This window comes from Chiloscyllium plagiosum, chromosome 12, assembly GCF_004010195.1.
Source record: "Chiloscyllium plagiosum isolate BGI_BamShark_2017 chromosome 12, ASM401019v2, whole genome shotgun sequence".
NCBI lineage: Eukaryota > Metazoa > Chordata > Chondrichthyes > Orectolobiformes > Hemiscylliidae > Chiloscyllium > Chiloscyllium plagiosum.
In genome coordinates, this window is record NC_057721.1 from 42,520,854 (window position 1) to 42,533,824 (window position 12,971).

At 40.9% G+C, this 12,971-nt stretch overlaps 1 protein-coding gene across 1 annotated transcript in view; it reads left to right on the forward strand.

Moving 5' to 3' along the window:
• Positions 1-2,182: 2,182 nt before the first annotated feature.
• Positions 2,183-12,971, forward strand: part of dpt (dermatopontin) — a 54,378-nt gene continuing 43,589 nt past the window's right edge. Inside the window, exons 1-2 of the mRNA XM_043700889.1 lie at positions 2,183-3,818; positions 9,852-9,992. Coding sequence (XP_043556824.1) covers positions 3,754-3,818; positions 9,852-9,992 — 206 coding nt within the window. The 5' untranslated portion in view covers positions 2,183-3,753. The remainder of the gene's footprint in view (positions 3,819-9,851; positions 9,993-12,971) is intronic.

Consider the following 12,971-nt stretch of genomic DNA (forward strand, 5'->3'; position numbering starts at 1 on the left):
CAGCTAAATTTAAGTCCAAAACTGCCCTGTGAGTTGTGAGATTTTCTACATGCTTGCTTACATTGGATACATTTTAAGATTTTTGTTCTTTCTAAGCTTTTCTCACTTTGTCTAACCCAGGTAATATTAGGGAAGTTGAAATCCTGTACTACTATTACATTATTTTTGCATTTCTCTGGGATTTGCTCACATATCTGACCTTTTAACTCTCTCTGATTGTGGGGGGGGGGGTTATAGTACACCCCAGCAAATTGATTGCCCCCTTTTCGTTTTTAAGTTTGACTCATATGACCTACGTTTTGAGACCTTCTAAGATAATTCTTACTGCAGTATTTACTCCTTGATCAATAGTGAGACACCAACTCCTTTGTTACAGCCCCCCTTTCTTCCCTGAAGATTCTGTACCCCAGAATATTCTGCTCCTCCCTCATTATGTCTCCTTGATTGCAATGATATCACATTCCACTATGTTAATCAACACCCTCAACTCATCTGCCTTACTTGCAAGACTCCTTGCATTAAAACAACCAGCTTTTTGTCTTTACCTGACTATATATTCTCTGCCTTCCAGATTGACTTAGTTTTCCCTCTACACTTACTTACCTGTGCATCATCTCCGACTGCACCTCCACACCATCAGCTGTCCCCATGCCAAGTTAATTTAAACCTCCTGCTAACAGCATTCATAACCCTCCCCACCATCCCTACCTCACCCTTGTAAGGAATATTCCTCCATTCTGGTTCAGGTACAACTACTTGGATATGGAAGGTTCTATCTTCCTTGAGAAATGGATACAGTGATCTAGAAATTTAAAGCCCTCCCTTTCAAACCAATTCTCCAGCCAAGCATTAATCTGTTATATCTGCATATTCACTTACTAGCATGTGGCACCTGGAGTAATCCAAAGAGTACAACATTTGAGGCCTTGCTTTCCAATCTGCTACCCACCCCTCTCTACATTCTTGTTGCAGAACCTTATTCCTTTTTCTAACTGTGTCACTGGCCCTGATGTAAGCCATGATCCCTGACTGTTCACCTCCCCTTCACAATGCCCTGCAGCTTTCAGTGGCATTTTTGACTTGGCCCAAGGGAGGCAACACATCTTTCTGGAGTTACATCAGTGGCTATAGAAATGCCTGTCTATACTCCTCACTTCTGAGCCTCCTCCTATAACAGTCTTCCTCTCTTTATTCTCCCACTCTCTATTACTGAGCTCTGGACTACCTGCCTCCCTTCTTTCGAATGGTGGTCACACACTCCTTCTCTGATTGTCTTTCCTCAAGTTGTGGGGTGACCACATTTAGAAACACGCTACCCATGTAACTCTTGGTGTGCTGTGCCTCTAACTGGCGCTCTAACTGAAACCATTGGCACTTCATGCAGATGTGGTCATCCAGACTGCCAAGCGCATCTCAGTCTTCCCACATACACATGGGACTGAGCTCTCCTGCCAGGCCATTATAGAGTCATAGAGATGTGCAATTTGGAAACAGACCCTTCGGTCTAATTTGTCCATGCCGACCAGATATCCTAAATAAATCTAGTCTCATTTGCCCTTCTAAACCCTTCTTATTCATCCAGATGCCTTTTAAATGTTGCAATTGTACCAGCCTCCACTACTTCCTCTGGCAGCTCATTCCATACATGCACCACTCTCTGCATGAAAAAGTTGCCCCTTAGGTCCCTATTAAATCTTGCCCCTCTCACCCTAAACCTATGCCCTCTAGTTCTGGATTTCCCCACTCCAGGGAAAAGACCTTGTCTATTTACGCTGTCCATGCCCTATAAGGTCACCCCTCAGCCTCTGTCGCTCCAGGGAAAACAGCCCCAGCCTATTCAGCTTCTCCCTATAGCTCAAACTCTCCAATTCTGGCAACATCCTTGTAAATCCTAGTAAAAGTATTCTTATTCTAAATTTAAGCCAAGTCGGAAATTACTCATGTTTATTTTTTCAAAACAGCTAGAAATCTTTCCTTTCCTTAATACAACTTTAAAGAGGAGAAAGTCAACCTGACCACTACCTCCAAACCAGCTCCTTGCTCTACCATTAGCATACTATCATTAGCACACTATCTACCATTAGAAGACCTGTATATATGAATGATTACTCTGTCTCTGTAGCCAAGAAATGGAATGTTTACGTATGTATGGCATGACCAATTGTACAGATCATCAAAATATTTTATGAATAAAGTATATTTTTGAAATTAAAAAAAATCTACCATTAGCACACTATCTAACATTAGCACTCTATCTATCTAACACCAGTCGTACTCCCATTGTCTTTTGCTTTGGGTATCCTAACAATCTGTTCTTCTTCTCCTTTGTCAACAACATATTTCCATCATTAGGCTACCACTGATCTATGTGTGTGAATCTCAGTTCCTGTTGAGGTGAATGAGCTGCAATTTTCTGTATTTTCAAAGTTTTTCTGTTTCTTTAAATGTCTAGTTTCCTGTATTTAATGCTACTTGCTGTCTTCCACTGAGCTAAACTATGTAAAGTCTGGTCCATTATTTTTAAAATGATCATGGAACAATCATGATTTCTCCTGCCATAGACATTTTCATGCAGTTTTCAAAGAATGTTCAGTGTCCTGAGTGATACTGGTTGGCTACATCCAGCTTGATTCCAGTGTCTGTGGAGTCTACTATTTTTTAATTGAATTGAACTAGCTGCAGTTTGGTTCTTTAGTTAACTGTGAACACTTTAAATGAACATTGGCATTGAATCAAGTTAGCTTCTACAAAACTGACTTTGGGAAACAAGAACATCTTAGCGCTGGCAAGGTAAATTTGTTTTGTGTCCAAGTTCCCATAAAAATTGAATCTGATGCAAAATTGGTATTGCATCATGTTTTCAACAAATCACATGTCCCTGATCCCCTATGGTTAAAGAGGATTGAATTGATATATATTAATGCTAGATTTCTGCATTCCATCAAGTACACTCAGATGTCCATTTGTACTGCACATAAAAGAGTTCTCTTTTGATAATATACCAGTAGGAAATTATTTCCATATGTCCTTTAACTGATATATGTAGCAGTATTCTTGTCTCTGATAAGCATCTATAATTCCTATTCTTCCTAAATATAAAGGCCACAAAATTAGGCAGGTCCCAAAAACTGATGTAGGTATTGTAGTGCATAATAAAAATGTGCCCTGTTATTCCCATGCAGGTAGCATACAGACAAGACAGAGAGCATGCTTCAAAAGTTTTCTTATGTTGCTTTGCATGCTTTGATGGTCAGGAGGAGAGAGATTGTCTGCCCACAGGGATCAAGGCCACACAGACAAATTAAGTAAGCATAGGCAGTGAGAGCAGATAGCAGTGATGGTCAATGCCTGGACTCTAGACATGAGGACCTTAATTCAGGGCTGCAAAAAGTCCAATAACCTCACATAAATGGTCAAGGTCAGTAAATACATCTTTAAATGCTGTTTTCCACCCATTGCACCACCAGCCTCACAATGCACTTTCCATCATCGGTAGCCGATCAACAAATTCTATCACTCACTAAAGTTCAGCTCAGAGAGTTGCTGGCTGAACAATCTGATTTATGGCCTTCTTCAGAGACTTTATTACCCTCCTGCTACTTGGTCTTTGACCACCTTGTCGTGTTCTCTGTCAGCTCTACTCATTCTCTGTCATGCTGGATGCCAAGAGGGATGCTGACTATTGTACTCATCTCCTTTCATGGTATAGCTTTTACTAATGTCTTCAGATGAGGAGGAGAGATTACTTGGGGAATGAAAGCATTCTTTTGTTCGCATTATTGTGCTAACATTTTAATACTTCAGGAACTAGATTTAAGGTAAGACTTAAGAGTTATATTCCTTCCCTGTGTTGTTAACACAATCTTGTTTAAAGCTAGTGGAATTTGCTGTTGGACAATGTTAAGCTTAAATTTATTTAGCAGGAGTAAGATGATTCACAAGACTGCTCAGCAGAGGCAGCTGTATTTTTGCATTGACATTTTTATTTGGTTAGTAATCAGTATTATTTCCATGCTTAAGGTCCAGACAGCTGAAAGTGGTGTGAAGAAACTTGGTGGGGGGAAGGGGGGGGGCGGCACAAGAGTCAGAGTTCTCAGTATGTGGTAGAGATGAAAGACATTACTGACATTACTGAAATTAAGAGGAGGTGAGAGCATGGGGGAATTTGAAATTTTTATGGAGAGAATTTCTGTAGGATGTTCCTGGTCTCCTGTTGTACCTTTGAGCGAAATTCATTGGAAACTCTGGATGTATGATGTGAATGGGCATTTATGTTTCTCCAGGGTTTACAGTGAAACTAACTGAAGTCCACAAAGTTCTACTCCTGATTTTTTTTCCCAAAAGAATACTCCATTTCTATAGTCCTGTTTTGACAATACTGAAATTGATATTGCAATTTATTTCACTAGACTATGAACATAGAATTGAAGATACTGTATACATTAACTACTTCAATCAGACTGAAGAAAAGATGAATTTTTTTTAAAAAAGCAGTTATGTGGGAAGTGAATAGTATGGTTGTTCTGTAACTTTCCTTTCACCTTGGGAATTTAGTTTCAATCCAGTCTAGTTTTACTTGTCTCGGGCTGCTGGTTGTGAAATGATCTGATTCATAACAAAAATGCACCATAGCACAGATAAATTAACTAATTGTGTTTGTTTACAGAATCTGATAACTTAGGGGATATTATTTTGCATTCCAATTAGCATATTTTTGCACAGTTAATATTTGACACTACGTGAATGAAGAAAAGGATCATTTTTCAATCCAGTTTACATATTACTCATGACCAGTCCTGTTCACGACTGAGGAAAACTTCTGGGAAATTATCCATGCAGCTGGTGTGGTTTGTTGCAAGGACGTTTTTCTTGTTATTCTCCTGTAGCCACAAACAATAGGTGATACCTTGGCAAAGGGATACCTAAGAATTATATAGAGGATAGTGAGCCTAATAAGAAAAAAAGATAAAGTTTTAACAATGCATAAAAATATTATTTTGTTCAAATATGTTAGTTTACTTCAAACTTCCTTCGTCTTTTTTGACTGTACTTAAATACAATTCAAGCATTTTTAGTGTAGATCAAAGCATTTTAAAATGTGGCTTTTTTCACATTGTATTAAGAGTTTGAGGGTCCAAGTAGTTTCTATTAAATTACCTCCTGTTGTGAATTTTTGAGGAGGAGAATTGAAATTACCTGAATAAACCAACAATATAGGTGGCCTCTAATTGCTGTCCACTGCTACCCAAGGCACCCTATCTGTAGCTCAGAGTAGGCCACTTTGTTTTGTTCCCTTGATAATATTTGAGAAGGCTTTACTTCCATCACAAAACAATGACTGAATTGTGCTAGCTCTTAGCATGGCCCAAAATGGAAAACCTCAGTTGGCTTAATTCTGAGCCCAATATCTAATGAGCCCTGTCATCCTGGTCCCTTTTTGACAATATTTCATAGTTTTACTTGAGGTGGAAATGATCAACAAGTAAGTACCTCCAAGTACCAAGGAAGCAAATCAATCTGTTGCTGCCATTGAACAGTTCTTCACAGGCTTCTTCCATGGCTGCCATTTGAAGACATTACATAAGTAGCCACCATTTTGCTCTAAATCATTCCACATTATCCTGTTAGAAGTAGAAATGTTTCATTCACAGCAAATTTCAAAACATTCCTGCTGTTTAAGAACTCCGTAGCTCCTCTTGACTCTGACTCATGTTGCCTTTTGATCCTGGCCAAATACTTTTCTCGCTATGGAGGAAACTTGAATGAGGTTGGCTAATGACTGCACCTCACAAAACATGGGTGATTGAGTAGTTACTGTTGGGCACTTTCCTCTTTAAAATAAAAGTAGAGAGAATGAATGCAAGCTGTGTCACATCACAGGGATTACAACCCAATTTTCAAAATACACTTCTGAAGTGAGGGGATGTGGCTACTCATTTCCATGACCTGCAGGGATTAGTCATAGGATCATAGAATCTCTACACTGTGGAAGCAGGACATTTGGCCCAGCATTTCCACACTGACTGTCTGAAGAGCATCTCACCCAGACCCACCTCCCTATCCCTGTAACCCTGCATTTCCCATAACCAATCTAGCTAGCCTACACATTTATGGATAATATAGGCAATTTTGCATGGCCAATCCATTTAAACTGCATATCTTTGAACTGTGGGAGGAAACTGGAGCACGTGGAGGAAATGCACGCAGACACGGGGAGGATGTGCAAATTCCACACAGACAGTTGTCCAAGGCTGGAATCAAACCTGGGTCCCTGGCACTATGGGGTAGCAGTGCTAACCACTGAGCCACCATTCTGCCCCTTTAGGAGTCTTCTGTTGCTGCGTATAAACAGTATCACTTTAACTGAAGCGTCCTTAAAATAATGGCCTCTGTCCTCTGTAGATGCATCGCCCTCAGATTTACATAGACTGGAACTACATTGATTTACATGCATACTTGCACAGAATGGCTGTTTTGATCTTTCTGTCAACTGAATCTTGGTTAGAGATTCTTTCCTCTGCACACTACCTTGCAAACTCTTCTCGCTTTCCCTCTCCCCACATCCTTCAGTGGTGGCCTGCTAAATTTCTGCCTTGAGCTCATCAGGAAAATAAAGAAAGCTCACTGAAAACAACTAGATCATATCTTGGTAGTATAATACCAGTGGATGCTAAGAACAATTCAAATGCAACAAGGAATATCCAACCCAATAATGTTTTCTCGAAGCAGAAGGTATCAAGACAAAAGAATAGTGCAAAGATAGATCTTGGAGGCAATTGTGTAGAAGTGGAAAATCTACATTGCTGCATATGTATTGATCCCAATGTATTGAGTATGACAGGAACAAGTAACAACTTTACCCAAGAGGTAATAGAAGAATTATAGAAGATAAAGGATATAGAAGAGATTGAACATTAGAAAGGATGCAGAGAAGTCAGTAAGTGATCTTGACTCACAGCTATCATATAAAGTGCCATAAGTGATTAGAGCAGCCTCAGTGCTATAGACAGTGAAACTGGACTGAGGTAATTTGAAAAGGGAATGTTAGAAATGCATTTTTTAATACTGCAATGTTCAACTCAGATTGCAGCAATTATTAGTTTAATCTACAGTGGATTGTTCAACAATTGAGTGTATGATAATTAAACACAATTTCTTTTTAAAATTTTTCAGCTCTTTTTGAGAACAGCCCTCTTCCTATTGTTATATGCAAATTATTAAAAATAGGCAAAAAGAGCTACAGCTGGACTCATACAATTGCTATGCAAAAGTGAGGACTGCAGATGCTGGAAATCAGAGTTTAGATTAGAGTGGTGCTGGAAAAGCACAGCAGGTCAGGCAGCATTTGAGGAACAGGAAAATCGACGTTTCAGGCAAAAGCCCTTCATCAGGAATGAAACATCCTGCTTTTGCCCGAAACGTCGATTTTCCTGCTCCTCGGATGCTGCCTGACCTGCTGCGCTTTTCCAGCACCACTCTAATCCAGACCCATACAATTGTTATACCTTTATTGAAAAAATAGTATTATGACATATTCTTTTTTTCATTATTACCTGATGTTCAGGTGCAACTTAAAGATATTGCTTATTCAGTAACCTTTCTAGAAAATGTACACATGCAGACTTGGAGAAGAGTCAGATTGGGCTCAACTGTGATGATCTCCTTCAATCAGCCAACACTCAACTTTTGTGTTTACATATACAATATTGTTGTTTACGTAAGCCATTGGAAGGCAAATAGTGCCCTTACAGTAGCACCATAATTATCAACCCTCTCAGAAGAAGAAATGCGTAAAGAAGGAAAACAAATCCATGCATGTAATGCCTCATAGTTTGGTTTTTTAATTAGCATTATAGAAAAATGTGATCAAATAGACATATGAATCTATTATGTGACCTTGTATGTTTTCCTCACACACAGAAACAGATACATGCACAAGACAATTATAACATTACGAGACATTTTTTTCCTTCCTTAAATTTTCTAATCAAATTTTTTTTGCATTGTGGGAGAAAACATTTCCAGCCAGTTTACTCATGGAAACTCACCTGTGGAGCTAGCAAGGTCATACCTCAACTGCAAAAGCTACATAAACATTTGTTTGCATGCAAAGTAAATGAGAACTGGAAAAACTAGATCAAATTTGTGAGTACTGTACTTAGATATGGCCAGGTTGGATTTGTTACAGCAAATGACCTTGACAAATTTAAGACAGCTTTTGACCAATTGACTAATTTATGGAATAAGGAAATGCTGTAGATTTTCAGGAGGCATTCGATAAAGTGTCTAAAAATTATGCAACCCATGCAAATTTGATTATGGATATATAAGGAAATGTAAAACTATGGACAGCAAAGCACATAAAGTGTTTTATTTAGATGGGAATGGGGTTGTAAGAGGTGCACCTGAAGAGTCAGTACTAGATCCATTTTTTATTCTGTAAGTATGAAGATTATTTAGATTTATGCATGGTAGTACAATATTAAGATTCGCCGGTTGCAAAGTAAGGATAATCACACAGTGAACAGAATCACAAAAAGCTTCAAGATGATGGAGACATATTGACAAAGTGAGAAGTCAGGTGAAAGTTGTAAGTTAACACAGAGGCTGTATGTTTCTTTATCTGTGAAAAGTGGTTGAGGTTTTTGGTGGGATTTTCATTGTGAGACCGAGCAAACATTGTCACTGTATCTTACCAAACTAATTTCAATAATTACCCACTATTGCCACTATTGTCACTATTGTCAAATTCTAGTTCCATCTTATCATGTGCCAATCTTGAAACATCTTGGCACTCAGTCAATATTCACTAAAAGACTAGCATCGCTGAATCTGCATCACCTTTAAAAGGCCACTGTTCACGCAGATGAGCACTGGCATTCTGAAACTGCTCTGCTTGTTGACAGATGTTCAGTTAGAAGGTGTCGTTGTGTTTGGTTCTCCAACAGTGACACAGGGTGATACTAAGGACAGTTTCCAGCAGGGAAGGTCATGACACCAGATCCTGACAGCGTGGTCTGAGGTTGCCACCTGGATCAGTTTCCATGGCATGGAGGAACAGCCAATGGTGCCACGTGATGATCAATGATGCTGTGTGCTCTGCCAGTACCACACTCTTATCTCTGCTACCTCACTCTCACCAAACTTGCTACTGCACCTACCTCCCAACAACGCTCATGTTCTACCAATCTCACTATTGCATGCAGCATCTTCCCTCACTCATTCACATTACACTCCAACCTCCCACATGGCTTTTACCAAACACTGCATGGCCTCCATACTGTTACTCATTCACCTGGAGCCCTCTGTCCACATTTGTACCACTTGTACTAACGCTAACAGTTGTGCCAGCTCACTTCCATTTCATTCAATTCCTACTTGTCTCTCAATCCAGGAGAAGATAGCCCACAATAGAGCAGAAAAGGCCCAGATGAATGGAGGTGTGCCCAACGTTAGGCTCCTCACCCACCTAGAATTATAGAAGAATCATAGAATCCCTACCTGTGCGTAAAGAGGCAATTTGGTCCATCAAGTCTTCACTGACCGTCCAAACAGTATCCCAACCAGATCCAGCCTCTACCCTATTTCTGTAATCCTGCATTTAGCATGGCCAATTCACCTAAAATGCACATCTTTGGAGGAGCCTGTAATTTACTCCTTTTGACATTTTCTCCCAGGAGGAGAAAATCCTGGCCCTTGCAGGAGTAGATCAGAACCAAGACATACATGTTCCACCAATGAGTAAGCACTGCTCTTCATTCCACTGCAGCTCTCACCCTACCGTCAGTTTCATTCATTGCATTTCACTTCCAACCACTGGCCTGATGACCTCTCTCTATTGTGTCTTTCAGGTACTGCTGGGCTATTCATGGCCTGTTCTGCCAGCTTTCTGAGGATGAGGGTACTGAAGCATCAAAAGAAGCATTAGCAAGGCTACTTTTCCATCTGTCAACAGCCACGGTACTGACTCCGCAGTTTGGGAGCATTCACTGGTGAGTACCTCGGTGCAACAGCTTCACAGTTGAATGAGGAAGAAACAACCAGGCAGTTGGTACTTGGAGGACTGTCAGATAACAACCTCCTGGTCAGCCCCAGGCAAAATAAGAGCCTGTGGTGTTAGTAAACAGGGGCTTCATCGACATGCACAGGGAGGAACAGGAGTGACAGAGAGCTATATGAGAGGCAATGACCCTCATACTCCAGAGGGTGCAGGAGTGCAGCTATATCACTGGGACTCAGCTGCCTTAAGAATGCAAATGTCTGGCTACCTTCATGGAGTTGGCAGTTGCAATGGGGAACCAGATCCAGCACCATCAGGCTCTGTTGGATACATGTGGGTGCCTGCATTCCATTGCCCCAGCCATCAGTCATTAGGGCCCTCAGTAGCAATCCCTTTTTCACCATAAGGATCCTCACCAACTTTTACAGATGCACCATGGAAATCATTCTATCCAGGTCCTTAATGGCCTGGTATGTCAGCTGCTCTGCCCAGGACCATAGGAAACTACAGAAACTTGTGTGCACAGCACAGACCATCATGGAAGCCAACCTCCCATCCATGGACTCCATATACACTGCTCCACACTGCGGAAAGGCTGCCAACATCACCAAAGACCCCTCCCAACCCAATAATGTTCTCTTCCAATGCTTCTGTCAGGTAGAAGATATAGAACCTTGACCACAAGCACCAACAGGTTCAAGATCTGCTTCTTCCCTGCTGCATAGGCCTCTCTAACTTCAAATAATGTTGATTTTGTTAATGTTGATCTTGCTTCATATACCCTCTGTGCAGTCACAGAGTCATAGAGATGTACAGCATGGAAACAGACTTTTCAGTCCAACTTGTTCATACCGACCAGATATTCCAACCCAATCTAGTCCCACCTGCCAGCACCCGGCCAAACTCTTCCTATTCATAGATGCCTTTTAAATGTTGCAATCGTACTAGCCTCTATCACTTCCTTTGGCAGCTCATTCCATACACGTACCACCCTCTGTGTGAAAAAGTTGTCCCTTAGGTTTCTTTTATATCTTTCCCCCCTCACCCTAAACCTATGCCCTTTAGTTCTGGACTCCCCACCCCAAGGAAGAGACTTTGTCTATTTATCCTATCCATGCCCTCATGATTTTATAAACCTCTATAAGGTCATCCCTCAACCTCCGATGCTCCAGGGAAAACAGCCCCAGGCTATTCATCCTATATAGCTCAAATCCTCAACCGTGGCAACATCCTTGTAAATCGTTTCTGAACCCTTTCAAGTTTCACAATATCCTTCTGATAGGAAGGAGACCAGAATTGCAAGAAATATTCCAAAAGTGGCCTAACCCATATACTGTACAGCCTCAACATGACCTCCCAACTCCTATATTCAGTATTCTGACCAATAAAGGAAAACATATCAAACACCTTCTTCACTATCCTATCTACCTGCGACTCCACTTTCAAGGAGCTATGAACCTGCACTCCAAGATCTCTTTGTTCAGCAACACTCCCTAGGAGCTTACATTAGGTGTATAAGTGCTCTAAGATTTGCTTTCCCAAAATGCAGCACCTCACATTTATCAAAATTAAACTCTATCTGCCACTTCTTAGCCCATTGACCCATTTGATCAAGATCCTGTTGTAATCTGAGGTAACCTTCTTTGCTCTCCACTACACCTCAAATTTTGGTATCATCTGTAAACTTACTAACTATACCTCTTATGCTCGCCACCAAATCATTTACGTAAATGATGAAAAGTAGTGGACCCCGCACCAATCCTTGTGGCCTCTGGTCTGAAAAACAATTCTCTGCCATCACCCTCTGTCTTCTACCTTTGAGCTAGTTCTGTATCCAAATGGCCAGTTCTCCCTGTATTCTCTAAGATCTAACCTTGCTAACCAGTCTCCCATGGGGAACCTTGTTGAATGCCTTACTGAAGTCCATATAGATCACATCTACTGCTCTGCCCTCATCAATCCTCTTTGTTACTTCTCTGAAAAAACTCAATCAAGTTTATGAGACATGATCAGATTTTTAGATAACTGGGATCTCTTCTGCGGCAGGGGTGACCTATTCAAGACAAACGGTTTTTCCCTGGATTGGAGGGGGGTGGGGAGCACCGAGGTTTGGCAGTGCTACAAAGGAGGGTTAAAACTCTAATTGGTAGGAGAAGTGGGATCCTGAACAGCTGGGAAGCAAGTCTGAGGCAGGAAGGAGACATAATAATCAAAAAAATAGTAATTTGGACATGCAGGTCAGGCTAGAACACAACAGTGAGCAAGGAATGTCTGTTGGATTGAATTGGTTCTGTTTCAAAGCAAGACGGCTGACAGGTAAGGCCGATAAACTCAGAGCGTGGACAGATACATTGGATAGGGATATCATGGCCATTACAAAAAAATGGCTAAGGGAGAGATAGGACTGACAACTTAATGAACCAGTGTACAGGTGTTGAAGGAGGGCCAGACGTATTGGAAGGAGCGGAGGAGTTGTTGCATGCTTGGTTAAGGTGAGAATCACAGCAGTGATCAGGGATAAAATAACCGAAGGTTCATCCACTGAGGCTTTGTGGGTGGAACTAAGAAATAAGTAGGGGATGGTGACGTTATCGGGTTTGTACCCTAGGTCACCAAATAGACAACTGGAATTAACAGAATAAATATGCAGGGTGAGAGGGGACAATGTCGTTAATGCAGGGACAATGTAGTTAATGATTTCCTTAACAGAGCATTAGATGGAGTAATTAATTGTTCTCTGTTAGACCTAAAAATTATTACTAGATTTTACTTGAAACAGTGATATTTTGAATGGTCTTGGCTTCTAGAATTTTCACAGATTACGACCCTGGTTAAATCGTTTCTGTGTTTGTGGTTTAAATCAGGGGGATAGGGGCGGGAGGGCTTGGGGCTAACTCCATGTCTTAACTTGGGTCTCGGTGCTGGGATTTAACAGCTTGTGGTCTTTCATCTGAGATTTAAACTGGTTGAG